Genomic DNA, 26,628 nt, shown 5'->3' with positions numbered 1-26,628 from the left:
GATGCAAAGACACTGTGTCAAATGTTGTCTGGTGCAGAAAGGCATGGAAATGCATGTATTTCTACACAAAGAAGGAAGCCCTGAACATCTGTTAGGCTTAGAATTTTCAACAGTGATCTACACATAAACTCCTTAAGTGTTGCCTTTTATACTGGCACGTTAGAAGTTGTGGTAATGCTTATGGAAACTACATATGATTTAGAAAATAGTTGAAAAGAGATCATACACATAGGCCAAGTTCTGCCATTGCTGACAGAAAACAAGAGCTGAAAACATGCCCCCTGTGGGCTCTGCTGAGTGCATCTGGCTGCAGGACTGAGGTGCTGTATTCCGTCTTTAGGTCTGAGCAACACAGAAAATATGAATGCAATCACGCGAGTGGGCTCAGTTTAAAATAGTCCCCCTTTCAGGGGCACCTGGGTAGCTCAGTTGGTTGAGCGTCCGACTTCGGCTCGGGTCATGATCTCACACTCTGTGAGTCTGAGCCCCACATCGGGCTCTGTGCTGAGCTCAGAGCCTGGAGCCTGCTTCGGATTCTGTGTCTCCCTCTCTCTTTGCCCCTCCCCCGCTCATGCTCTGTCTCTATCTGTCAAAAATAAATAAACATTAAAAAAAAATTTTTTTTAATAGTCCCCCTTTCCACCCTCACCGGCATGGCCAACTTGACCGGTCAGAAGTCTCGATTGTTTGGAGACTAAAAGCAGCATGGATTGGAACAGGGATGAAACCTCCCAAGCCTTTGGCCCAAGGGACACTGTGAAGGTGTGACAAAACTGGCCACCATCCCCGTCAGGGCAGCCCAAATATAGCTCCCAGGCAGAGCCTGTGGGGACAGCCTGTAGCTGTCTGCTCATCCTGGATCTTACACAGACATCCCCCCGCACCCCGCACCCCAGAAACACCATTAGACAAGAGAAGTGAGGGTGCCAGGTCATCAGCTTCCAAACCCAGCCAGTGTGATGCGTGGAAGCAGCGAGGAAGCAGCGTGTCCTCAGCGATGATTTGTTGTAAATTACCAAGATGCACGAGCCTGACCCACAACCTCACCCCCACCTTCTCCCCAGCTTTGATGACGGCATCCTCACTGATGCAGAATGTGCTCAGATAGAGTGCCACCTCCACCTAAGCTCTTCTAGAACATTCTTCTCCCTGAAAGGAAGTGAAAAGAAACCAGTCTGAACTCATAGATCAGGCTACTGTCTCGTTTTGGCGGGGGAGGAGGGTGCAGGTAGAAAAGAGGATTAGGAGCGGTTGCCTGGTACCTAGGTTGCTTCTAAACCACAAGCCTGGAGACACAAGCAGCCTGCTGGAGGGTGTCTGGAGCACGGACTTCCGGCCCGGGGCGTGCAGGCCACAGCGATAAGCCTCACTGACCCCCATACCGTTCTCGTAATTTTGTGTGCCAGCTGGCCGCGTTGCATATATAAAACGTGTGGCTTCACTCATTCTGCCCCCCGCCCTTTAAAAAGCCATTATCTTCTTCTCCGAGGCCCCAAACCAGTAGGGCACCCAAGAGAGGCCTCATGTTTACTACAAGATTCAGGTTCCTAGCCCCCTGGTAGGAAGGCTGGCCTGACGAATTAGATGCAGAAAACAAGCCACTGCTCTCCTGAGGCCGCTGTCTTTGGGGAGAAGGGACTTTTTTGCTCACTTGGTTCTGTGCCTTTGTTTTCAAAATGAGGAACTCGAGGCCCAGTGAGGCTTAGGACCATCGCTGGAATTTGCATCTCAGTTTGGACTTCTGTCCGCCCTTCAGCTTCTGCTCCCTCTGTTGTGTTTTGCATTCAGCATAGTCTTCTTGCCTTTAGGACTGCCTCTCCTTTTCCTCTGTAAACATCAATATGAAGTATATTTGCTTTGCTTTTCAGCCTTGCCTGCCCTCTGTGTGTCCAAAATAGCCAGCTGGAATTCATGAGAATGTTATGTCTTCAGATGTTTATAATCCAAAAGAATCCCTTATGGTTTTTTTATAATAAAACTACTTGGATGTCGGTATTTTATGTTGGAAAGGCGAGCCAAGTTCACAATGCAGCAATTACAATGCAATGCATTATGTATAATTTGTAGCGCGCCCCAGGAGCAATGGTAAACCGTGAAATGCCGTCCTGGCCCCACAGCATAATTAGCAGGATCAAACGCTGTGCACAGAGAAGCACAATGGTTGTCGGCCGAGGTCAATAAAAGTAAGGAAAAGTTCTGATAAAAGCAATACACCCCAAATTATAGAAAGAGCAGCCCCTATATCAGGCTGCAAATATGTCAAAAGCCTTCACTGCTAATTGAAGAAACCTTTTGAGGTTTAACAGCTCATAAATTTGCGCTGGGAATGCCCTATTGTTCTGAGGTTATAAGTCTTGTCTTTGAAATTTAACAGTTGTACTTTTATATTGCATTTCTCCGAGAGTGCCATTGTAAACATGAAGGGTTTGCATTTTAACATAAATTTGAACAATGTGGTTTTAAAAGGGTTCGCCACATCAAAGGGAGGCTGTTTGGGCATGTTTTATAAATTCTTTTTTCTGTAGTATTTAAAGCTACAAATGACTCATAGAAGTATGTTCCATTTATATCAGTCATGTTGGTATAGTGTCCTCACCGGAGCTTTTACTGCCCTTATTTTTTTCTAACCTAAGAGCGTCTGAAAACCCGTCTAGGCCCTTTGCCAAGTCAGTTGCCCTTAATCTGCTATCTTCAGACCCATAGAAACAATTCTGGAAATGTGGTTATAGTTGGGTCTAAATAGCAACAAATTTTGTGCCTTTTCATGGTCATCTTTTTTTTTTAACTCAAAATATCCACTATATCAACTTGCAATTTCTTCTTTTTTTTTTCATGTACCAATTATGGCCCCTCCTGTACCCTCATAGCCCCCATTGAAAAACAAAACAAAACAAAACACTGATTTTTTTTTTTTTTTTTTTTTTTTTTTTGCTGAGCCACTGGTTGAAGTGGAGAAAGTTGGATGTTAAAGGGAGAGATGTGGGTGCCGGTTAAAGGGAGATGGGTGGGTGCCTCATGGAGGACAGAGAACACTGGGCTCAGATCCAGCCCCTCGTGTCCAGGCTATATTATGTGCTGGCTCTTGAGGCCTCAGGAAGTCACACACCTTCTGGAGCCTCAGTTTGGCCATCTGTAAAATGAGGACAGTAGTTACTACCCTACCTCCTCCCTCCCTCCCTCTCTCTCATTCGTGCATCGGCTCATTTATTTATTCATCCCTGGAGAGAGAATGTGAACACAACCTCTCCCTGTTCTTACCCCGCAGAGCTCAAAGCCCAGTGAGAACCCACATTATTGAAATAATGAGTCCTGTCCAATTACTAATGGGGGCACGGTGTGCTTTTGAAGGAAGGGGCCGTGTTCCTGTGAGAGCTTAGGGCAGAGGACCCTCACTGAGGGTTTGGGGTGGCGGGGGAGAGGGGTTGGGCACAATTTCCTGGAGACATGGTGTTTGAGCTGGTTGCTGGAGGAGGGAACTGGTGAGTGGGAGGTGACAGGGCAAGTGTACTGGACTGGGTACAAATTTTGATGTTTGTACTTAAATAAAAGGAAACCCTTGGCAGGCAGAGGATGAACTTGATGAGGCACGTGCTTTCTAGAAGCTCTCCCACAACTGTGTGTGGAATGGCTGGTAGGAGAACCAGAGACAGTGTGGGGAGATCGCTTAGAGGCTCAGATGCCAGTCCGGGCTCACGAAGCAGGTGGCTCAGACAGGGTTGGTGACGGGGAAGATGGAGAGGAAGGGAGGAGTTTGGGAAATGTTCGGGTTAAAATGACAGGATTCGGTGAGGGGTCCAAGAGGGGCAGGTGAGGAAGAAGGAATAGTCTCGGATGACTAGGGTCTGGGTATGTGTGACTAACTGGCTGTATGGTGGGGACGTACCCAGGATGGGGCAGCCTGGAAGAGGGGTTATTAGTATAATAATCAGGAGCCACTTACCTGTGATTGTTTGGGGCCAGGTGGTGAAACTCTTCAGTTCATTCATTTCTGAGCACATCTGTGAAGCAGATTTCTGCCCTGCACAGATAAGAACATCAGGTCTGTCTGGCTCCAGAAATCATCCCCTCTCTCTGTCCCCTGCCAGAGCCACGTGGCAGAAGGGCACTTCAGTGAAACGCCAGTGTCCACTGTGGGTTTGACTAGGGAGGTGTGGGTTATGCAGGATGAAATGCCTAAGAGAGAAAATAAGACGGGGCGCCTGGGTGGCTCAGAGGGTTGAACGTATTTCAGCTCAGGTCATGATATCACAGTTCCTGACATCCAGCCCCACTTTGGGCTCTGCACTGACAGCACAGAGCCTGCTTGGCATTCTCTCCCTCTCCCTCTGCCCCTCCCCTGCTTGTGCATACACACTTGCTCTGGCTCTCAAAATGAATAAACTTAAGGAAAAAAAAATTAGCCAGGTAGTAGGAACAGACCGTTGAGAGTCCTGACTTCTGGTTCTGCCCCCGTAGCTGCACAAAACAGGAAAACCATTTATCCTCTCTGCACTTCTGTTTCCCATCTCCAAAATGAGCCGACTGGATACCACCACCCCAAATGACCCCCCTCCCTTCTCTGAAAACCCATGATTTTTACTATGGACTGGATGCATCTCACCCCGAATCTCCTGTCCACACTTGACTGACTCCTCAGAGCTTCCTTCTTAAAACCATAGACAGGCCTTCCAGCACTAGCTTTTAATCTGTCCGCAGCATGCACAAGATACTTCCAAAGAGGCTCAGAGAGCAACATAGTCCTCCCCTTCATCTAGCTCCTCTGTTTTCCAAGATAAGCCAAACTCTAGACTCCTAACTTGGCCAGTAAAGTTCAAAAAATTCAGTCCCAAGGTCTCCCTTAATGTTCATAAAGTAAGTTTTATTTTCCTAGAGATTGTTAACAGCCCTGTAAGAGTAGTCACTTTTTATTGTTATGGAGTATCTCTTCTCTGCTAAGAGGCCATTTTAGAGTCATTTCTGAACAGTTCTAGGTCAGGATGAGGCAGTTAGAGGCAGGCTGTTTGAATGGTATGAAAACCGTCTGAGAAAGCCCCCAGGCCTTCCTGAGGCTGGGAGGGTTTGTTTATTGGAGATGTTTAAGTCTCGGTGTGTGTGTACGTGTGTGCATGTGCACCCACATGCACGTGTCCATGCACACGCACACATCCACACGCTCTCTTAGATGGGGCACAAGGTCAGAATGTGGTGGGAGTGAGTTAATCAGACCTAAAAGAACACGCAAAGAGTGGCAGTTAGGCTCAGGGTTAGGCTAAATACCATCGAATACAGAAAGAAGCGTGTTTTGAAAATGGCCGCCATGCTTGTGGGATCGTTTATCATGTCACAGAAATCCACAGCCCGCACAACTCCAGGTGGACTCACCTGGAAGAACTTGTTGGCTGTTAGGCTCTGAGAGCAAGGCTCCTGTGTGTTTGTGATGCCCCGATGGCCTCTCAGCTGCCCACCTCAACGGGGTGTATCCACCCAGAAAGGCTCAGCACTTGTGCTCTCCTCCCCTTCCATGGTGCCTGTGCCCTCCTAGAGGAGCCCAGCCCAGTGGTGGCCATTCAGAAGTCATGGTGATCGTATATCCAATAGAGCGCCATTCTTCTTTCACGTATGCTCACCTCCTCTCTCCTGCCTTTTTTATTTAACCACCCGGCCAGTGTCCTCACATTGTTTTAGCTCCTCATGGCTGTTGCTTCCCTGTGATGCCCTCAGCCTGGCCCTGCCGACTGCGACCCTTGGACACCAGCCATGCCACACCCCATCGCAGAGGCTCTCATCACTTTGTCCTCCTCTCATCCCACCTTCGAGAAAAGGATTCCAGGCAGCTTTCGGCTCTCATGAGAGCATTGAACCACGATGTTCTCTTGGCCATCAAAAATCTCAGGGACAGTTTCCTAGGTCAGGGATGTTTTGTAATTATGCATTGATATCAGTATCTCTGGACATGTGGTTATGCACTAATCTGGCTTATGATATTTGAAATGCAGAAATAATTTGAATTTTTGGAGTCTTTAAGATGCATTCAGCTTAGATGTACCCAATACATCTCCTATCTTGGCCTGCTTCTAGCTACTGAAAGTTCTCTAAGGTATCATGAATCCTAGAGCCCAGGAAAAGGAATTCCTAGAGGAATTCCTAGAGGAACCCATAGAGGAAATTCCTAAGGAATTTCATAGAAGAAACAAATACACGGCATTGTATTCTTAAGCCTGTGTGTACATAGCCTCCTCTCACCTGTTCCTCATCCATGAATGTCTAGGGTTTGGGAGCTGGTTGGGGGCCAAGGCCAGAAACCAAGATTCCCAGACCTTGAAATTCCCTACCTGGCGCCGTGTGTCTCCATTTCTGTCAGTGTCCTCTGGCCCCATTGTTCCGGCCTGGTCACCCTGACTCCCTCTCTCTGCTCCGCCCTGATGGCACAATTGGTTGTTCTTTGTCCATGCACCAAACATTTGTGATACACCCACCCTGTACCGGCCACCAGGGATCCAGAGGTGAATCGTTCTGTTCCGAGGATTGGGTGAGGGGCAGTGGGCCAGTTTCATCTACACTAATGTTAGGGCTAACAGAATCTCTGGGGCAATACCATAATTGTATTTGTTATAATCCTCTGGAGAGCCAGGTTACAATGATACCTTACTTTTAAAGCCCACATCATCCAGGATTGAGCATAAACAACCCAAGAAACCACCAGTCTCTGACTCATGAAAAATGTGACAAAAGACCGACTTCTATAAACTCAGTGGCCATAAAGGTGCTCATGGCCAAGGCCAGACGAACCCCCAGAATACATTTTGGCATTGCTGTGATCCAAGTTTCATATAATGAGGCCGGTGACTCACTCTCGGTGCTTGAGAAAAAGAAATGCAGATTCCTGGGTCCCACCACAGATACTGGGCTGGGATCTCCCAAGTTACGGCCTAGAATCTGCCTCTCACCAAGCTTCTCTACATCAGACTTTGGGACTTCCTGTTCTAGGGCCAGTACCTGGCCTTTGGTGTTTCATTATGCCATGTTTCTCGCAGGACTGTGACATGGAAGCATTGGGTTGCTGTGGCCACCGAGCCTGGGGACCAGCCATCCCAACCCCCTTGCCTCCCGAGGCTCCTCGTTTCTCCTGACACACCCAGTTACCTGCAGTGGTTGTCCAGGGAGAGCTGGACTTGAGCCCTGAGTAGTCGTTGTCAGCAGAGGTTGTCAACCCAAGTTCCCTTGTCCCTTTCCAAAGTTCTCGCATTAGCTCTCCACATTTTTTTCTATATCCCGTGATTTCTTGGGATGATGTTTATTTGTATTTTTTGTTCATTCCCCAAGGCTAAACGGTGTTTTCAGAAGATTGAGGTTTCTGAGTGAAATATTGTCTAATTTTAAATGGGCTGTGATTTCAAAAGTCAATGAAAACATTATTTTGGGCCTTTGCCTTCCAGAGCTGAAACTTGAGCTGTCTCTGATTTGAAACTCGAGGGAGAGGGAGTGAGGAAAAAAATGAAGTAGGTCTAAATGTCATCACAGATGCGTCTCCGTACCTCTGTGTGAACAGGGGCTTTGAAAGCCCAGGCGAAAAGCAATAGCATTAGGGAGCTTGTCGTTTCTGAGCGAAGGGCCTCCCCCTGCACTCGAGGTGGGGGTGGGGGTGGACTACGCACCTGGCATTTTATCCCGTGGAGCCGGGGGAGCTGGTGGCCCAGGCAGTGAGGAGCCCACCATCTCAGGCAGGGCCTCGTCCGCCGGGAAGCCCCTCTCGGTATCCCTCCAACCCCTGGGGACTGTCCAGCCGCAGAGACAGCCAGACCACCAATTACCAAGCCGCCAGCTTCAAAGACCCCTTCGTGGCCCCTCTGGGCCTGGGCCGGCCAGGACAGCAGCTAAGTGTCTGAGGTCATGGGCTAAGGAATTGAAAACATCCTCCAGGGAGGAGCCACGGATGCTGGAGTTCTTTGCAGATTTCCAGGACTCACAGAACACTCCGTTTATAAGTCCTGGCCCTGCACGCGCGGAAACGCTGCATCAGGCACAGTCGTATGGCCCTTGTTTATCTCACTTCCTCCCTCCTGCTATTCTGCTGGGGCGGTACAAGGAGAGGGGGCAGAAGGAAAGAAGACTGGGGGCAAGTATAAGTGGGGTTGGGGTGACAGTGTGGACCGGGAAACATTACCGCTTTGGTTAGGTTTTAAAATAAGTCGTTTTTAGCATCACTGCATCCAAGGTTGTCTTATTCCCACAGATTGTGTTTGTTTACCTCTTCTAACCTGCAGTTAGGGGGATACAGACCCTTGCAGTAAAAAGCCCTCCGTGATGCAAAGCAGTAAGCACAGTAGCAAGAGTAGATTCTGAGTTTAGAGCCGGTTAAAATATCCGACTCCGCATCCACATCCATAACCACGTCTAACCCTCTCTGAGTGCCTCGTCCGTCTCCTCCTCTGCTCTTGAAGAAGTCTGATGTGACAGAGAAACTGCTAGATGCTGGCAGATCATCCAGACCATCTAGACAATAAACAGTTCCATAATATTCAGTGCGGCAGGCTCTGTAGAGCCCATCTGTTTCAAAATAACCCCGGTTCTGCTTACGAGGCGGAATGCTTTGTTGACTGGAATTTGCCCTAGTTTTCTTCAGTGGACTCCGTGTCACAGGCCTCTGGGTCCACCTGCTGGCAAGTGTAAAAACTGGAAGCAAACCCAAGGTGGGTATTTTTAGTTGAAAGAAAAATCTAAGCTGTAGCTCATTGGTTCCCCAGAGCTACTGTAGGTCCGAATCACCTGGGAGCTCATTAAAAATACAATGGCCTGGGCTCCATGCCAAGCCTACAGAATCGGAAACTCTCTCCAGCCCTCGTGGTGATTCATACATTCACACCAGTGTTGGAGCCCCTTCACCTGGAATCCAGGGGCCTGGGGCCCAGTGAAGGTCAGGGACAACCCCCACCCTATCCAGTCATTCCCCAACAGGTGACCAAGCCTCCTTGAAGTACCTACTCCTACTTCTTCCATTTTATCCTGGTCATTCCTGGAGAGACTCAAAGCTTTATTCCCTCGGAACTCATCAGACAAGTTTAAAGGTGGAGGAACGTGGCAAACACTACTTAACCAAGTACTCAAGGTTACCCGCCCCCCCAGTGGCTAGTCACGTTGATAGCAGGAGCCCCGGATATGACAGGATGGGAAGAGTACTTGACCTCTGTGACTTCTTCTTAAGATCCATAACCTCAGTCTAAGCATGAGGAAAAACATAAGAGAAACCCAACTGAGGGACATTCTACAGGCTACCTGGCTGGAGTTCCTCAAGATGGTCAAGGTCATAGGAAGCAAGAAAAGATGGAGAAGTTGCCACAGGCCAGAAGAGGCTAAGGAGACATGACAACTAAATGTTCCAAACGGATCCTAGTACAGAAAAAGGAAATTAGTGGGAAAACTGGTAAAAATCCAAGTGAAACCCGCAATTTAGTTCGTAGTAATGCACCCATCCCTATAAATGATCCCTTACCTTTGACAACTATACTGTCATAATGTAAGGTGCTAACATTAGGGGAATCGAATCATCTCTATTATCTTTGTAACTTTTCTGCAAATGTAAAACTGTTCCAAAATTAAAAAGTTTACTGAAAATTAAAATGTCAGAGTGGAGGGGCACCGAGATAGACCAGCTGAGCTGGAGGACATTGTCAAGGAGCATAGCACGGCCAGTTGTGTGTCCAGATGCCAGAAGTCACCGACCGGCCGGCCAGCAGGGCAGGCGGGATCCTCCAGAGTGAGCCACCCGGGCTGCAGGCAGTAAAGGCCGGTGGCTGGTGTCTCCCATTGCAGTCTCCCGTCTTAGCCCAGCCAGCCTGATGCCTCACTGGGAACCGGACAAGTCATGGCATCTCTGTGCAGGGGGGCAAAATGTCTCGTCCAGCACCTTCATGGCCCAGATGAGCCCAACACCTGGAGGGTTGGGAGCAGGGGCTGGGGGGTGTGGGGGGGGCCTGGGGAATGACTTGTCCAAGGTCCTGGCGGGGTCAGGATGTGAGCCCAGGTCTGGTGAAGCATCTTTTTTTTCCCCACGGCAATTCTCAGTGATTTGCTACACCGCCTGCAACAGAATCACTTGGGTGCTCATTAAAATGCAGCTTCTTGGGCTCCAGCACAAGAATCTCTACCAGTGGGATCTCGTAATCTGTGTTTTTAACCAGTTTTCCTTTATGATGTTCACTAGTGTTTAAGGACCACAGCAGCATACTGGGCAACTCTCCAGTGAGTGGTGTCTCCGAGACCGTCTGGCTCTGTCCGGACATCTTGCATTTGCCCCGTTGAAGGGCCGGGACCCCGACTCTGACTTCCGCCTTCAGTGGCCAGTCGGTTGCTGTGGGGTGGTAACTGTGCTCACAGGGCTGGGGCTGCTGAAAGCCAGGAAGGGAAAACACCACGGCCACTCTTTAGGGTGAGTGTCATAGCAAGCGGCAGGCAAGTGGGGCCAGAACTCTATGTGTCTCGGGAGGAGGCAGTTTTTTATCTTGTCAAGCTCAATTTATTATAGTTTATTCTTTTACCTACTGTCCTTTTTTAAAAAAAATTTTTAATGTTTATTTATTTTTGAGAGACACACAGAGCATGAGTGGGGGAGGGGCAGAGAAAGAGGGAGACACAGAATCCGAAGCAGGCTCTGGGCTCCAAGCTGTCAGCACAGAGCCCGATGGTGGGGCTCGAACCCATTAACTATGAGATCATGACCTGAGCCGAAGTCGGACTCTTAACCGACTGAGCCACCCAGGCACCCCTGTCCTCTCCTTTCTTAAATAATGAAATTAAAAGTTACGAAAATTAAAAAAAAAAAAAAAAGATCAAGAAGCATGAGGAGTTGGCAGAAGGACTTGTATCCGGGCTCTGAAGAAGCCACTAGAAGCCCCTTCCTGCCTGTGGGTCCCCTGACTGGTGAGCCTCCGCCCAAGAGAGAAAGCCCAGAGGGTCGGGCTGACAAAGGACTGAGGAGTCCAGAGCCTGGAGCAGAGAGCCATCTGGACCTGGGCAATCCTGTGACGCCCCTGAGGGTCCCCAGAGCGGGGTCCGGCAGAGATGCAGGCCTGGTGGGGCGAGCTCAGCAGCTGCCCCCTCTGCACACGGGTGTGGAATCTCCATCAGAAATGTCCTGTCGGCAGCCGCCCCCTGAGGCCAAGTGGACACGCTGGCCCTGGAGCTTCTGAGAAAACTGTGGAGTTTTCATTTCCCGAAGGGTCTTCATCTTTTTCCTAGCCTCTCCCTGCTCACGTACCTACGTTTTTTATCAGAACGCGCTCCTTCCGCACAGATGGGAAGTCCTACCTTCGGTTCCTTTTTGTCGGCTGTAAAGCGTGTTCTCCCACCTGTGTCTCAAGACAAGGCCCACGTGTGGTTTCTGCCACCCCAACCAGACACGTCGGGCCCCTCATCTGTGCTAGGCAATGAGAATGCAGAAGTGAGAGACCTCTGCCCTCAGGGAGCCCTGTGTTTAGTTTTCCAAGAGTTTGTACTTATTTGTCCAGTGAATAACCAACCCTACATGGTTTTGAATTGGGGGGGGGGGGTGGGGAATACAGTCCTGAAGTATACATGGGTATTCTTAGACATAGTCAACCTCTTCTCAATTTCCAGAATCAGCTGATAGGATGGGTAAACGGAGGTACCTACAGACTGCTGACCAAATGGCATTTTGGTCAAAGAAACACTTTAGATCAAGGAAAGTTTGGAACATTCTAAAGCATCGTTAAATGTATGAAAAAAGTGTTTGAAAATCATCGTTAGTGTCATGAAAATCTCATGATAAACTGTTGAGACAATGATAGAATTTTCAAAGGATTTAAGACAGATCTTAAAAAGAGGAAAGTTTTTTAGTATTAAAATTCACATTCATTTGTTTAAACAAAAATTCCATGAACAACCCAAGTGTCCGTCGATAGACGAATGGATAAAGGAGATGTGATATAATATATAATGGAGTGTTATGGGCGCCTGGGTGGCTCAGTCGGTTAAGCGTCCGACTTCAGCTCAGGTCATGATTTCGTGGTCTGTGAGTTTGAGCCCTGCGTCGGGCTCTGTGCTGACAGCACGGAGCCTGGAGCCTGCTTTGGATTCTGTCTCCCTCCCTCTCTCCCTGCTCACGCTCTGTCTCTCTGTCCCTCAAAAATGAATAAATATTTTTTTTAAAAATTTAAATACATAATGGAGTGTTAGCCATAAAAAAAAAAAAAAGGCTGAGGTCTTGCTATTTGTGACAACATGGATGGACCTACACAGGGCATTGCGCTAAGTGAAATAAGTCAGAGAAAGACATATGATTTCACTTATGTGTGGAATCTAAAAAGTAACTGAATAGACCAAAAGCAGAAACAGACCCATAAATACAGAGAACAAGTTGCTGATTGCCAGAGGGGAGTGGGGGGGGGGGGGATGGGCACATGGGTGACAGGGAGTGGGAGATACAGGCTTCCTGTTACGGGATGAACACGTCATGAGGCTAAAAGGCACAACACAGGGAATATAGTCACTGGTAGTGACTGGTAGCCACAATACGGATAGTATTGTAATAGCGTGGTATGGTGACAGAGGGGGGCTCCGCTGTGGTGAGCACAGCATCATGGACAGGACTGTCGAATCACTAGGTCGTCCACCTGGAACTAGTCTAACATCGCGTGTCAGCTACACTCAAATTGAAAAGAAAAGTGTCATATGCCAGTGACTGCTAATGACAGGTGGACGCTCAGCCTCTCCTTCCTCCCTTGATGCTCCTCCAGCGCAGTGAGGTAGAAAGTGCATGGAAAACTGTTTGTGTAAGAAGTTACAAACTGTTCTCTTGTGTATAATATTACTTGATGGTGAACTACCAAGGCTGCCCTTTGCGGCTGGGCCCCTTGCTAAAACGATACCTCGTCAAAGGAGATCCTAATCCCAGGTCCCTTTAGTAACCCAAGAGTGGTTACTGTTTACACTGAGTCTTGTCCAAGGCAGAGGCAGACTTCAGATCCTGTCTCCAAGTCACGATTAAGGCCATAGTATTGTTCAGGTTTACAGAGTCTGGTTTGGGATTAAGGAAAACACTCAACACACTTCAAATCTAGAGCAGAGTAGAAAGGGGCCTTCCTGGGATGGAGTCCTGACTCTGCCACTGACCCAGCTGTGTAGTCTTGGCAAGTTACTTGAAATCTCTAAGCCTCAGTTCCTCTGTCTATAAATAGGGAAGTTCCACTTGGGGGCACAGGTAGAATAAAAACCACATACACAATGTGGATCACAAACATAATATAAAAGGAAACCACTCACAAAGGTTACATACTATGGTTACATAGTATGAATCCATTTATGCATGAAAATAAAGGAGTCTCCACCGGTCAGAAATCAGGGTTGTGGGTTCTCTTTAGTTGGGAGCAGTGACTTAAAAGGGCACACGCAGAGATTGACGAGTGTCAGAAATGTTCTGTATTTTTTTAACGTTTATTCCTTTTTGAGAGACAGAGACAGAGCACAGCTGGGGTGGAGCAGAGAGAGGGGGAGACCCGGAATCTGAAGCAGGCTCCAGGCTCCGAGCTGTCAGCACAGAGCCCAGCGTGGGGCTCCAACTCACGAACCATGAGATCATGATGTGAGCTGAAGTTGGACGTTTAACTTCAGGTGCCCCGGAAGTGGTCTGTATTTTGATCTAGATATTGGTCCCACATGTTCAGTTCATGAAAACTAATCAAGCTGTGCACTTTTTAAAAAGGGGGGAGAATAAGAAGGGTGAGCATTTAGTAATGGCCCAACAGATGTTTCTTGTCTCCGGAACTTTCTGTTCCAGAGGTCAGACTGTACATTGTCTGTATTGGAAGAAACACTAGACCTGACCTAGTAGACCCAATATTTTAGGTTACTTGACTTGCTCACTGAATTATAGCCTATTTATTGTAAGTCTGTTGTAGCCCTAAAGATTTCCAAAATTAGCTGACTTCAGGTCAGAGAGGCAAAGTAGCCATTGAGTGGATCTCCATTTCAAAGCTTCTCATTTTGAGATTCCAGATAGAAGTTCAAAACCAAGAAATCCCCACTGTGGCTGACTCGATTGGTTGAGTAGAAATGGGAATATTTTCCCTCTCAAGTCACTTCTAAATGTTACCTTTCTTGTAAACCATGATGATGCTTCCATTTGTATGGAGTTATGAGGTTCTAGGTGAACTTCAGACTCTTTTTAAAGAGATAGATAGACAGACAGACAGATAGATATGTATTATAATTAGTGACTCAAAAAGTAAAGTGGTCTTATGTACTTAAGTATCTCCCCTTTTCAGAGAATGTCTTGCCAAATTGTTAGGATTTCTTCCAGCCTTGTTGGTCGTTGTCAGTAAATGACTTAGCAACCATCCTTTCAGAAGGCATTTTGGAAGCTTTGTAATTCATGGAATTCTAATAAAGTAACCTTAAAAGAGAGAATGTGGATCCCATGCTGCTGCCTTCATTTGACAATAGAAATCCCTGAGAACACTGGTGATTTATTTAGAGGTTTCCTGGTTGTTGTTGGTTTTTTTGTTGTTGTTTTTTTTTTAAAGTGATTGCCTCTTTAGGTCCCTACTGTAAGGGAAAGATACGCCATCCTGTGACTCACATCAGTCTAATTTCACTGAATCATACAGTGTGCTCATCAGATCACGGGCAGGATCTGTGAATACTAGCAAATTAAACATCTCTATTTACAGGGATGGCGCACGGGAGGGAAAATGGCCATCAACTCATGGTGCTCTTTTTAGCAATTCTTATCTGGATGTAATTGCAGAAGTTACTGCATTATACATAAGGGTAGAGAACTGAAAATGTTTCCATCAAGAACCATGAATCAATAAATCTTATGATCTCACTACTGGTGCTATAATTGAGCTAAATCATCTTAAACTGGGCACTGTTCCTGAGGTTCTTTGAAGCATGCTCGCTGTTTCTCTGAGTAACATTGAGGGCTGACCTCCATTTACAAGGACACGGAGGCAGGGCTCATAAATACTAATACTCTGTACCAAGTTCACCAGAGCAAGGCTGTCTCACCCAGGCTGAAAATGTTCAGTGCGTGATTTAACTCGGCAGGAAAAAGGAGGTCTTGGCTGGGCCCGCCAGCTTTCCCAGGGACTGAAGAGTCTCCTCTGTTGTTACAGAAGATGTTGTTAACTGGAGGTTGTTAATTACCTTTTTCCTTTTTGTATCTATTTCTTAGAAGGCAAATATTTAGTAAGCAGCAGCTCCACATTTTATACAAAATGCTGCCAAACGGGCCTCCAATAGAATTGGGCACTGTCTTTTAAGAAATCATTTTATTTTGTGTCTTCCACCAAGTTACTTAACGATACTAACAAGTAGACATGTGACACGTGACTCATGATGGTGGTAGAGATGAAAAATTATAACAACCAGCACTCATCAGGCACTGCCTGCGTGCCTGGGGCTCAGCTAAGCATTTTATTTGTAGCATTTCTTTTCTTGCCTCTCAACAGCCCAGCAAAGGAATCCCTCTTTATTCCTATTTTATGCATAGGGAGCTAAGGCCTACTGAAGATAACCAGCTTGCTCAGGGATGTGTAGCTATGAGTGGAGGAGTCAGGATTTCGTCCCTGGTGGTCAGACCTCACAGTCTTGGAAGGGACCCAGCCATCACCTGTTTGAGCAGCCTCCCCCTCACAAAGGAGCCTACTAGAACCTGCAAAATGGAGACTGGCCTGGGGTGTCCCCTCCGGTTCCGGGCAGGGCTGGAAGCATCTGATGACATCCTACGAACACTTTTCCCATCACATCCCCGGGGATGGGGGCTGTACCTTCTCCCACCACCCAGCTGAGGCCTGTCCACACCTTTGCCAAGCGCTTAACAAATGTTACAGGGGCACCTGGCTGGCTCAGTTGGTTGAGCATCTGACTCTTGGTTTCGGCTCAGGTCGTGATCTCGCAGTTTGTGGGTTCGAGCCCTGCATCAGTGCAGAGCCCGCTTGGGATTCTCTCTCTCTTTCTCTCTCCCTCTCTCTCTCTCTTTATCCCTCTCTCTCTGCCCCTTCCTCTCCCTCTGTCTCTCTCAAAATAAATAAATACACTTAAAAAATGTAAGTACATATTGTAAACATTTCTAAGACCCTTTGAGAAATGCCTTGTAGAGCCCCGTGGAGGCTGTGGAGAGAAGTAAAAGACCATATGACGTAAGTGGAAACTCTAGAAACACAGAAACAGTTTTAAGAGTAAATGAAAAGCAGGGGGTGGAAGACGAAGCTTAGCTGAGACTTGAATGGATAGCAGAGGCCTTGCTGGCCCAAAGCACAGGCTTTAAATACCGATAAAATCGGGCCTGATTACAAACCGGGTTTTACTGTTACAATCAGGGCCCTCTGGTGGTCCTGGAAAGTTAGGAATTTCAGGGCCCCTGTGGGAGCCTTGTAGTCATATCTGTGGTGACAGCAGAGCCGTGTGGAGTTGAGGGCCCAAGGCTGGACCTTCCTTTTCTATTTCCAAATGGGAGGAGCTCCCATGTCCGCGTGGGTTTGGGCAGGAGCTCACCGGGATGGCGTCAGAGGTGACAGCCGGTGTAGGGGTAGTGGGAAAGTGGGTAGACGTGACCTCGTGTGTGTCCCCAACACCCTGTGAGCCAGTTTCCTCATCTGTAAACTTGGGGTCCTGAAACTGGGAGTGAAAGCTGACTGAAATAGGGCCCCTTAGAAAAGCTCTAGGAGCAGAAGAGTGATCCTTGTTCCCCTGATGGGAGTTCTCTGCTTGCTTAGGCGGCACTTCCGTTGGCTCGGCCCCGCCCTCCCCGACTGCTCCTCGAGCAGGTCCCAAGTGGTGTGCCAGCTGCTCCTTTGGCGCGCTCGGGCCCCAGGAGCCCCCACGGCCTACAGCTCTGAGCCCCTCCCTGCGTCTCCCTCCATGGAAGCCTCAGCTCTCCACCTTTCTGCTGTGGACACCATGATTCCCTTTGGGAGGCCAAGCACTCCTGCCGCTTCCACGGGCTCATGCCCAGTGGCCCAGGCTCCACCTGCCACGTTGAACTTGCCCCTGACCCCGCCCACAGCTCTGCCGCTGCCTCCCTGCCGCGCTGGTAGGGGTGTCACTACTGGCCTTCACTCCCAAGTGCCTTATCGTTGCAAACGATTGTTGAAGGGAAAGCAGGATTTGGATCTCCTCTCATGAAACAGTTTCAGGCAATAAACTAGTGGTAATTGGATTCATGAGTTTCTCTGTAATGTCAGGCATTTGCCACTTGGAAACAAAGACAAAATTCCTTTTCAAATACATATATAGCAAAAATCGTATCCAGTTAAACTTTTCATCTTTTTTGTTTAAATAACTTTTTAAATGTTTGCTTATTTTTGAGAGAGAGAAAGAGAGAGAGTGAGTGTGCGAGCAGGCGAGGGGCAGGGAGGGAGACGCAGAATCCGAAACAGGCTCCAGACTCTGAACTGTCAGCACAGAGCCCGATGCGGGGCTTGAACCCATGAACCACGAGATTATGACCCAAGTCACAGATGCTTAACCAACTGAGCCACCCAGGCGCCCCTAGACTTCATGAACTCTTTATGGTGGAAGTCTTATGAGCCTGTACTGTGTTTGAATGCCATCCTTAATGAAGGTTGATAAATTGGCATATGTTGCTCTGAACCAAAAAGCCTTCGAGTAGAGCTTGGCCAGCAGGAGTGAGTATGAAGCTAGGCCTGCCCAGTTGACGTTTAGGTTTCCTAGTCAGGAATGGCCACAGGGTGTCCAGGAGGGGTAATTCTCCCATGATCTCAAAAAGAAAGGAGAACCAAATAAGCCTAAGTGTTAGGGAAGCAACAAAATGAAAAACAAACAAAAAAAAAAAAACCAAGTTACCTTTTGACTGCCGTTTCAAAATTTCTCATCATCTGACAGCTGAAATTCCTGTTGTGGAGTGAGGAGACTGACTTTTTTTTGAGATATTATTGACGTACAGCATTGTGTAAATTTAAGGTGTGCAGGGGCACCTGGGTGACTCAGTCAGTTGAGCGTCCAACTTCGGCTCAGGTCATGATCTCGCGGTTCGTGAGTTTGAGCCCCACGTCAGGCTGTGTGCTGACAGCTCAGAGCCTGGAGCCTGCGTGGGATTCTGCGTCTCCCTCTCTCTCTGCCCCCTCCCCTGCTAGCACTCTCTCTCCCTCAAAGATAAATAAACATTAAAAAAATTTTTTTTAAAAACTTAAGGTGTAAAACATGTTGATTTAATACACTTATATATTGCAATATGATTACAACAGCATCAGCCAACATTTTTATCGTGTCAATATTTACCAGTTCTTCTTTGTGTTGAGAACAGTTGATGTAGCCTCTTAGCAACTTGGAAGTTTCCAATACAGTGATATTGACTGCAGGCACAGTGCTGTACATGAGATCTCCAGGATTTATTTACTCACTACAAGTTTATACCCTCACTTCTTCCACCCCCAGCCCTTGGTAACCGCCATTTACTCTCTGGTTAGGAGTTCAGTTTTTCAGATTCCACGTGTAAGTGACATCATACAGTATTTGTCTTTGCGAGCAGGTTAATTTCTCACTGCTTTCTCCAACTTTTTTTCATCTTGGGCTCCACAGTGGTCATATCAATGTATATTACCTGGAAACACCTTGGAAAAGGTACCGGTCTTAGAGAATGAGCAGAAAGCCTTTTGCAGTGATGATTTCCGTGGTCCTCCATTTGATTTTCAGATGTTAAGCCTGCATTTTTGTCTGCTCTCCCAGATAATTGGTCAGCATGGTAATCGGGCCCTTGCTGTGTGGCCTTGGATGCTCAGTGGTGTTTGTGTGTTTCACGCAGACTTGATTCTCACTGGCTGGGGTGCAGGTGGCAGTGTGCTGCAGGAGGCAGCCGGGCAGAGGCAGGGAGAGGGGGGTACCCAAAGGTTGCTGAAGAGAAACTAATCAGCATACTTGGTGGGGAAGTTAGACACAGTGACAAATTACCTCTGGACAGAAAAAATAAAATAAAATAAAATAAAATAATAAATGCCCTTGAGACATTGTAGAAGCTAGATGATGCAAATTATGAAGCATGATGGAAGAAAAAATAAAAATGGGGAGATTTGTCAAGAATCTTCAAAAGGACTGGATTACACTCCTAGACTGGACCGCACTAAAAAGATTTACTTGATGCTGAAACTTAGTATTGACAGCTGAAGTTGAAATATGTTTGTTACGTTTCTGTTTCGTGCTGAAACAAAGATGACACCCCAGCCATCTGTCTTCTCTCCCCCTTGAAAGCCTAGGAAGCAATACCCTGTAAATGTCAGAACAATGGATGGGCAGTGTTTGAGTCTCCCTTGTGTTTTCTCACTACAGGAAACAGCCCCCCGGGTCCCCTGCCCTACGGGTTCCGTCTCTCACCAGAGGAAGAAATGAGGAGGAAGCGGCTTCACAGATTTGACAGCCACTGAGGGGGCAGGGCATCCTGGGCAAAAGCGGTCCAGTCGTGTGATCATTGCCCGTGTGGCTCATCATTTCCCAAGCCCCTACGTCAACCAAAAAGCACAGTACAGCTTTATCTCACATCTGCCTCGGCTCCTCACCCCGTGGCCCCTGTGGGTCTCCATCCACCAGCAGACTGACTTGTCTTGAAACCAGACTTCTGGAAGCAGCCCACAGCTCTGTGGGCCCTTCTCCCGGCCTCCTCCTGTGTCACAGGCGGGAGGTCCGTTCCTCCAGGCAGGGACTGCTTTCCACACTCCCTCCTGGTGCGGCCAGCCCGGTGGTGCCTCTGCCTCGTTCCGGTTTTGAAGACTGTGCCTTTCAGCAGCCTGGAAGTTCAGGTCCCCCCTTCTGTCCGGCGTGCTCAGTGCGGGGCTTGGCGGGAAGAGAGAAGCCATGCCTCGGCCTCCTGACACGTGGCTGCGATGACTTTCCGGGAAACATGACGTGGCTGCCGTAAGAGCGTGTTGTCCGCTCGCCCTTGCCCGGGCACCTCGGCCTCTTGGGCGCCCACGTGCAGGTGGCGTTGACAGCGTACTTGACTTGTTCTTCCATTGCTCTGTCTTTAGAGAACGTCGGGCTGAAAAGGCCTGGGTCAGACCTCGGGGACACCGCCTACACACTCCGTTAGACATCAGGTGGCACTGACGTTGGGGGCGCACAGCGGCCTCTCCAGCGAGAGGATAGGTTCCCAGAGATGTCACTTGGGTTAGTTAACCAGCCAGCCAAGCAGCAGCAGGTGCTACCGGCAGAGTAAAGCAGTCATTTGGTGGGCTGGTCGCTGAGAAAGCCCTTTTGAGGAAGTATTTTTTCCCCCATAAAAGTGCCTTTTAAATGGCCACTGTAACAGCCGCTTGTCCTGCCCAGGTGCCCAGGACCCACCTAGAAGCCCTCAGTGTTAGAGCCCACGGGCCATCCATGTCACTTAAGACTATTTCCTGGTGCCTGTGTTTCATGAATAAAAAGACAAAGTCAGATATCACTGATGTCTTATTGTCACTGAGGTATTTATCTTTAAAGAGAGTTGAAGCAGAAAAGGATCTTCCTATTTTCATTAATATTTCTAGCATTTATATATAGTTTTATGTTCATGAGAGTAATATATGTGCCTTATATATGCATAAAGCAAACATCTGAAGACAATATACCCATATGTTAACAGAGGTTATCTCTGGGGGCAGAGCACGTAGAATTTTTGCTTTCTGGTTTTTTACAATTTTATATCGCAGTGTTTAAAGAATGTGTGTATTTGGGGCGTCTGGGTGGCTCAGTCGGTTAAGTGTCTGACTCTTGATTTCGGCTCAGGTCCTGATCTCATAGTTATGAGATCACGCCCCACATCAGGCTCTGTGCTGAGCACGGAGCCTGCTTGGGATTCTCTCTCCCCCACTCTCTCTCTGCTCTGTCTCTCAAATAAAAAAAAAGTGTGTATTTGTATGTATGCATATTACTTTTGCAATCAATAAAACTGATTTATATAATAAAACCAGAAATATATAATCAGGAAAATAGATTTAATAAGGACTATGTCTCCACTGAGAAAATTCACAACAGAAGCAAATATAAATACATGTACAATTTTAAAATTTATTATATTTTCACTACTTCTAGGTACACAAAGTAAACATTTTGGGGATATTACTTTCTCAATTTTTCTTTGTACACGTTTGACAAAGTCGGAGCATGCCAACTATGCAGTCTTGTATGCAGTTTCCAATCTGAATTGATCTGAGAGGCACCAACCTCGCATACAAATGAGCTAAGAAACCCCTTGAGTCTTGGGAGCACTTTGACCTGCACGATGATACCTGGGCTCCACAGGTTAACTTATAATCAACATGCAGCTACATACAGCTTGTTTACTATATGAATTGTATCCGTGAGTCTGATAGCCGTAAACATGTCCAATGTTCAAATGTCATTTCTCCTGCTCCCAAACTCTACGGATTTGACTCCCGTTCTCCTTATTAGAAATAACCTCATTCTTACAGACTGTCTTCTCACAGCACATTGTAAAGGCAATTCTGTGATCGCACTGCTGTCTTGCCCTCTTATTATTTGTGCACGACTACACAAAAACATGCCTTCTACACAGGGAGCGTGGATTGTGAAGGGCTCTGGGACTGGGTGTGCACTGTCCTTCTCGCCCCTGCCACCACCCAGAGGCGGGTCCTGGCTCCTGGGAGGCACTCATGAAATGTTTTCCCACCAAAGTGTTCTATTACACTGAAAGTCCAGCCACTGTATGTAGAAGTGTTTTTCTTAGTTGCTGTTGAGTCCGGTATAGTGGCTCCTTGTTCTATTTGTATACAAATAGATACAGAGACACCGGAATTGGATTTTGTATGGTGGAAGTAACAGAACATGCACACCTTCTTTATTTGTGGAGTGGAACAGCATTCAACTCTAGAGATGTGGGACAGGCCATTTTAGTTATAAACGACGAAGGTGTTCTGGCAATTAGGATAATTACTTTGTTGTTAACAGACTGGCCTGGGACCAGTGCTTATTATTTTCAGGGTCCATCTTGGGTTTATTCTCCTGCAATAAGGAACCCCCAGAATGATGTCAACACACTGGAATTAGGTTGAGAAAAATAAACAAGAGCAACTGTATGAGACAAATTCTCTCCCATAGAGGATAAGCATTTAGGGCTGTTTTTACATTTTGGTTTGTAGGTTAGCCCATCGTGATTTCCTGATTGTCTAGTAAGCATCCGGCTGCCATACTCTGGGTGTGGTCAGTCAACCTAGGAGACCTCTCAATTCAGAATCTCTCTGTGCTTCCGAAGGTGAGGGAACGGCTCGAGTCGCTTCCTTGTAATGACCCTGAGCGCGGCCATTGCCCGTGATCTCTAAGTCGTACGTGCTGGGTGTAGCTTCCTCCATCCTGTGAGGCTGTCTGTTGCCGCGGCACAGGTCAGCGGTGAATGGCGGGGCTTGGTAGGACCAGGGTCAGTCTCTCTATCCGACACTGGTTCGGCCACGGCGGAGTGGATGAGACCCGCCACCCAAATGGACTGTAAGCCAGGGTGTGGCAGTGCTGGCCTCCTTGTTCCCAGTCTTCCGTTTCTCTTGAGAGGTTCAGTATTCAATAGAGTTGTGTTCAATTCGTCATTTTTATAAATCCTTATGTATACAGCTCTTCCTTTCCCTTCCCATGGGGTATCGCAATCATTTCCTGATTTTTTTTTTTTTTTTTGCTCCCAGTCTTGCGTTTTAGAATCACAGACTCTGCTTAGAGGACCTTAAAATCTCTCAATTCATTGCTCTTCTCGAGACTTAAAATCCCTCTTCACTCAGCTCTACGTGGCTCTGCCACTTAATCTTCCAAAACGGACTCTCGTGATGGCCAGTCAGCATCTCAGTACCCTTTATTGTCTCTCTGTTGCCAGAGCATGAAGGTCAGACTCCTCAGCCTCGACCGTGGGGCTCCAGCCAGCCTTTCGACCTCACCCCCAGTTATCCGTACCAGAGACTGCACGTCCACTCACGGGTCTCCCTGTCTGAGGCGTGGGCTTGCCCTGTGACTTCACTGTGATGTGCTTTTACGTGGGACAGTCTTTTCCTCTCTCTCAGCCCATCCAGACCCTCCCTGTCCGGCCCCCAGATACCATAGCCCAGAATGATCTGCTCTTGTTGGCCGTTGTTCACAGTCCTCTTGGAATTTCAAGGTATCCTGCAGTGAAAGAATGTCTTTTCTCTTGGGGCGCCTGGGTGGCTCGGTCGGTTGGGCATCCGACCTCGGCTCAGGTCATGATCTCACGGTTTGTGAGTTCGAGCCCCGCGTCGGGCTCTGTGCTGACAGCCCGGAGTCCGGAGCCTGCTTCGCATTCTGTGTCTCCCTCTCTCTCTGCCCCTCCCCTGCTCACACGCTGTCTCTCTCTCAAAAATAAATAAAGATTAAAAAAAAAAGAAGGTCTCTTCTCTTCTAGATTGTAAGCTTCATGAGGCAGGGACCATGACTGTTTCTGTGTATCTCCTCACGGTACCTCCGACAACGTCTGCAGCATCCGAACCAATAAATGCCTGTGTTTTGAAACAGAAGCTCATTTATACTGTCACCGGCAGCACATAAAAAAAGATGGGGGTGTTGCTAACGGATATCGTTGTGGTTTCTTGAATCACATCAAGGGAAGAATAACGCGAAGGAAAGGATTTGCCCATGGGAAGAATTTCAGACCTTTCCCAAGCCTCAAAAGGCAGCATGCTTACTGATCAGAAGTGGGGAGGGATCGCCACCCCCGTGCATCAGTCTGAAGACACACGCTTTGTCACTGCACAAAATTCAAGATCCCGGTATGTCCAAAAGATATCACTGAGGGCTGCCCGTGTAGACCACCAGATCTGGCCGTTGTACTCTTGCAGGAATGCTTTTGATGTGTCCGTGCGAACCTTTTCTCCCCCCTTCTGGGGCAGGGGGAGTCATCGTGGCATCTTGTTCAGACGACAGAAACGAGTTGGCAGATTTGAACATAGGATTTACGTTTTATCAAGGGAAACTGGAACAATGCTAGTAGAAGACATTGACTTTGGTGGCGATATGTTGATGCCTGGGAAGAGAATGAGGTGAGAAAAATTAATGGTATCGTGTGGCTTAAAGAGACACTTGGAATCTGGGGCCCACACAAGCAAAACCTGAGAAGCAGCACCCTGCCACGTGGCTCTCTGTAAACAGAAGCCGATGCGGGTCCCTTTTCTACGCACTGACACCAGCTGCTCACCCACCAGCCAGGCTTCCTGCCAGGAAGTTGTATCTCTCACTTTATTTCCTTTTAAATACCGTGCATAGTGTCTGGAGGGAAGTGTTAAAAACAAGAACAAGTCAAAGAAAAGCATGTAACTTCGTAGATTCTGGGCTTTTGTTTGAGGTCCTCAAAAGTTAACTCATTTTAGCCTTGCGATGTTGTCTCTTTATAAGGTCCCTCCGCCAACAGTTGAAAATACCCTGCACATCCTTAGCAGCAGATAAGCGTGAAAACCATTGAACAGGGTCTTCAGGATCTCATTAAAGGACAGCAGCCAGGGCCAACTTTCCTGCTACTCAAAGAGCGTGGGCCCTGGGCCAGCAGGGCCAGCAGCAGCCAGGAGTTGCTAGAAATTCTGACTCCTGCCCCCAGACAAAATGAATCATAATCTGCATTGTAACAGGTCCCGAGTGTGCACGAATGGACAAATAAGATGGGACATATATACGTATATACAATGAGATACTATTCAGCCACGAGGGAGGAGGAAATCTTGCCATTTGTGACCGCGTGGGTGGACCTTGAAGACATTCTAAGTGGAATAAGGACAAATACCGTATGGTCTCATTTCTGTGTGGAGTCCTAAAAATAACAATACTAATAATCCAACACGGAAACAGTAGAACGGTGGTTACCAGGGGGTGGGGAGGATGGGGAAAGGTTGGCCAAAGGGTACCAGCTTCCAGTTACAAGACGAATAACTCTGGGTACCTAACATAGCTCACGGTGACTCGAGTTAGTAACACTGTGTTGTCTACTGAAATTTGCTAAGACACTGGATCTTAATGGCTCCTGCCACTAGGGAAACATAAAGAAGAATATGGAGGTGGAAGAGGGAAAAAAATAAGACTGGCCTCAAGTAGTTTATAGGCGCCGAAATCCTGCTCAGACTCCAGTGGGCACAAATGCATTTAAGATGATCATCGGTTATCCGCCGGGATTCTGACAACCGTCCTGCCAGGGAACCAGGCCCCCCGTTTTCACTTTGGATCCTGAGGCTCAGAGAGGTGAAGCGAGGGACACGGGGATCAGCAAGCCAGCGCCCGACAGCGCCGGCCGCCGTGACTGTCTCTTGCAGAGCAGGAAAGAGAGGGGCTGACCTCGGCAGAAACAAGTTTGAGGAAAAGAACTCACCTGTGGCCTCGGCCACGGCCACGCACCGCTTCCCTCCCGCGAACAAGGTGCCCGTCCCGAGTGCTTGTGAGCGGCAGCCGTGGGGGGGGCAGAGAAGGACCGGCCCCCGATCGCAGATTGTGGAAGGCGTCAGTTACCCTCCGTTTGTCACGAGAGCAGAATGGTGGGCAGATCCGCCCCACGCACACTGTCACGGCTGGTCATCCCCGTTTCTTGTGCGTCTTGTAAGCAGGCAGACTGCTTTGCGACCAGAAGCACCTTTCACTCCTCGCTTTAAAATGTTCTTTTTTCCAAATAGATGGAAATGATTACCGGTTGAGAATGTTGTATAAAATTGTACGTTTATACAATGATAAGCACTAGGTATTTTACCATTGAAGATGCGGGCCGCTCGCCACATTGACGCGTGACAGGAAGTGCCTTTGCTGGCAAACGGGACAATAACAACAGCGAGGTTGGCCAGTGCCCCGGTGACCGAGCCTCCGGGTAAGGGCGTCCTGATACTTCCTTGTCCGACTCAGAGCGCTTCTCCTGAATGGCTGACCTTGAGTGGACATCAAGGCGCTCCAGAGACCTAGCTGATCTCCAGTTGACCCTGAGATGTTTGCTCTCTGGGCTCCCCCCACCCCGACTCTGTCCTCATGGGTTCCTGCCCTCATCTCTCCGAGAACAGTTTAAGACAGTCTCCAAATCGAGCTGGGCGGGCTGTCTGAGGACGCGTGGCCTGTGGCTTTGCAGTGATAGCAGTTCCGGGCCTCAGGGTGACATCTGTATGGGACCCTCTATTATCTAGCCAACCCACAAATGGGGATGATGGTGTAACAGGTAAGAGCACAATCTTCAGTGACAGACCAGAGTCCAAGTCCCACTGGGTGCTGACCAGGACACTGAGCAAGTTACTTACTCTCCCCAAACTTCAGTCTCATCTGTAAAATAGGATAGTTCAGAGGTTGAGTGGGAACGCATCTAACAGGGTGAATGCAGTTCCTGTCACTTAGTAGGTGCTCCAGAAATACTAAATATTGTTAATTCTCTATCGGGTGAGAGGTTGGGCCAAATACTCCTACTGGAAAGGAGGAACCCCACGGAAAGTTATTGACTATCAATGCCTAACCCCTAACTTCCAGTTACTATGGTTTATCAGTAACAGTACCATTTTTTTTTTTTTTTACCTCTTGGTAGTTGCATCTCTAATTTTTAAGCCTCAGGACAACACCGTGAAGCAGGCGGTCTCACTCTCCTTCAACTAATAGGACAGCCGAGGCCCGACGGGTCTGAGCCCCATGCCTACTGCCCCCGCAACTCCTGGCCCGGCTCCATCCGACTCCATCACCTACCCC

The 26,628-nt window shown here is 48.0% G+C and overlaps 1 protein-coding gene and 1 long non-coding RNA gene across 6 annotated transcripts in view; one reads left to right on the top strand and one right to left on the bottom strand.

Annotated features, from left to right (window-relative positions):
- RHBDD1 (rhomboid domain containing 1) overlaps positions 1–26,628 on the top strand; it is a 173,878-nt gene that overhangs the window by 113,827 nt on the left and 33,423 nt on the right. Inside the window, exon 9 of one of the 5 annotated variants that reach the window (XR_014138040.1) lies at positions 19,282–19,384. The exons of 1 other annotated variant lie outside the window; for it this stretch is intronic. Coding sequence is in view for 2 of the 4 variants with exons in the window: in XM_060623960.3 (XP_060479943.1) it covers positions 19,282–19,376 (95 nt within the window). In the remaining 2 variants the exon portion in view is untranslated. Of the gene's footprint in view, positions 1–19,281; positions 23,511–26,470; positions 26,554–26,628 lie in introns of those variants that run through there. 3 more of the 5 variants (XR_009607407.3, XM_060623961.3, XM_060623960.3) reach the window with 3 other exon arrangements.
- Positions 2,719–4,663, bottom strand: LOC132672192 (uncharacterized). Its single transcript, XR_009607417.3, has 3 exons — positions 4,601–4,663; positions 3,941–4,018; positions 2,719–3,130 (listed from the first exon to the last, which is right to left on the bottom strand). It is a non-coding gene; the product is annotated as an uncharacterized LOC132672192 (long non-coding RNA).

This window comes from Panthera onca, chromosome C1 (genome assembly GCF_046562875.1).
Source record: "Panthera onca isolate mPanOnc1 chromosome C1, mPanOnc1 haplotype 2, whole genome shotgun sequence".
Taxonomy (NCBI): Eukaryota; Metazoa; Chordata; class Mammalia; order Carnivora; family Felidae; genus Panthera; species Panthera onca.
Note: the sequence above shows the minus strand (reverse complement) of the source record. Positions and strands in the feature narration are given on the sequence as shown.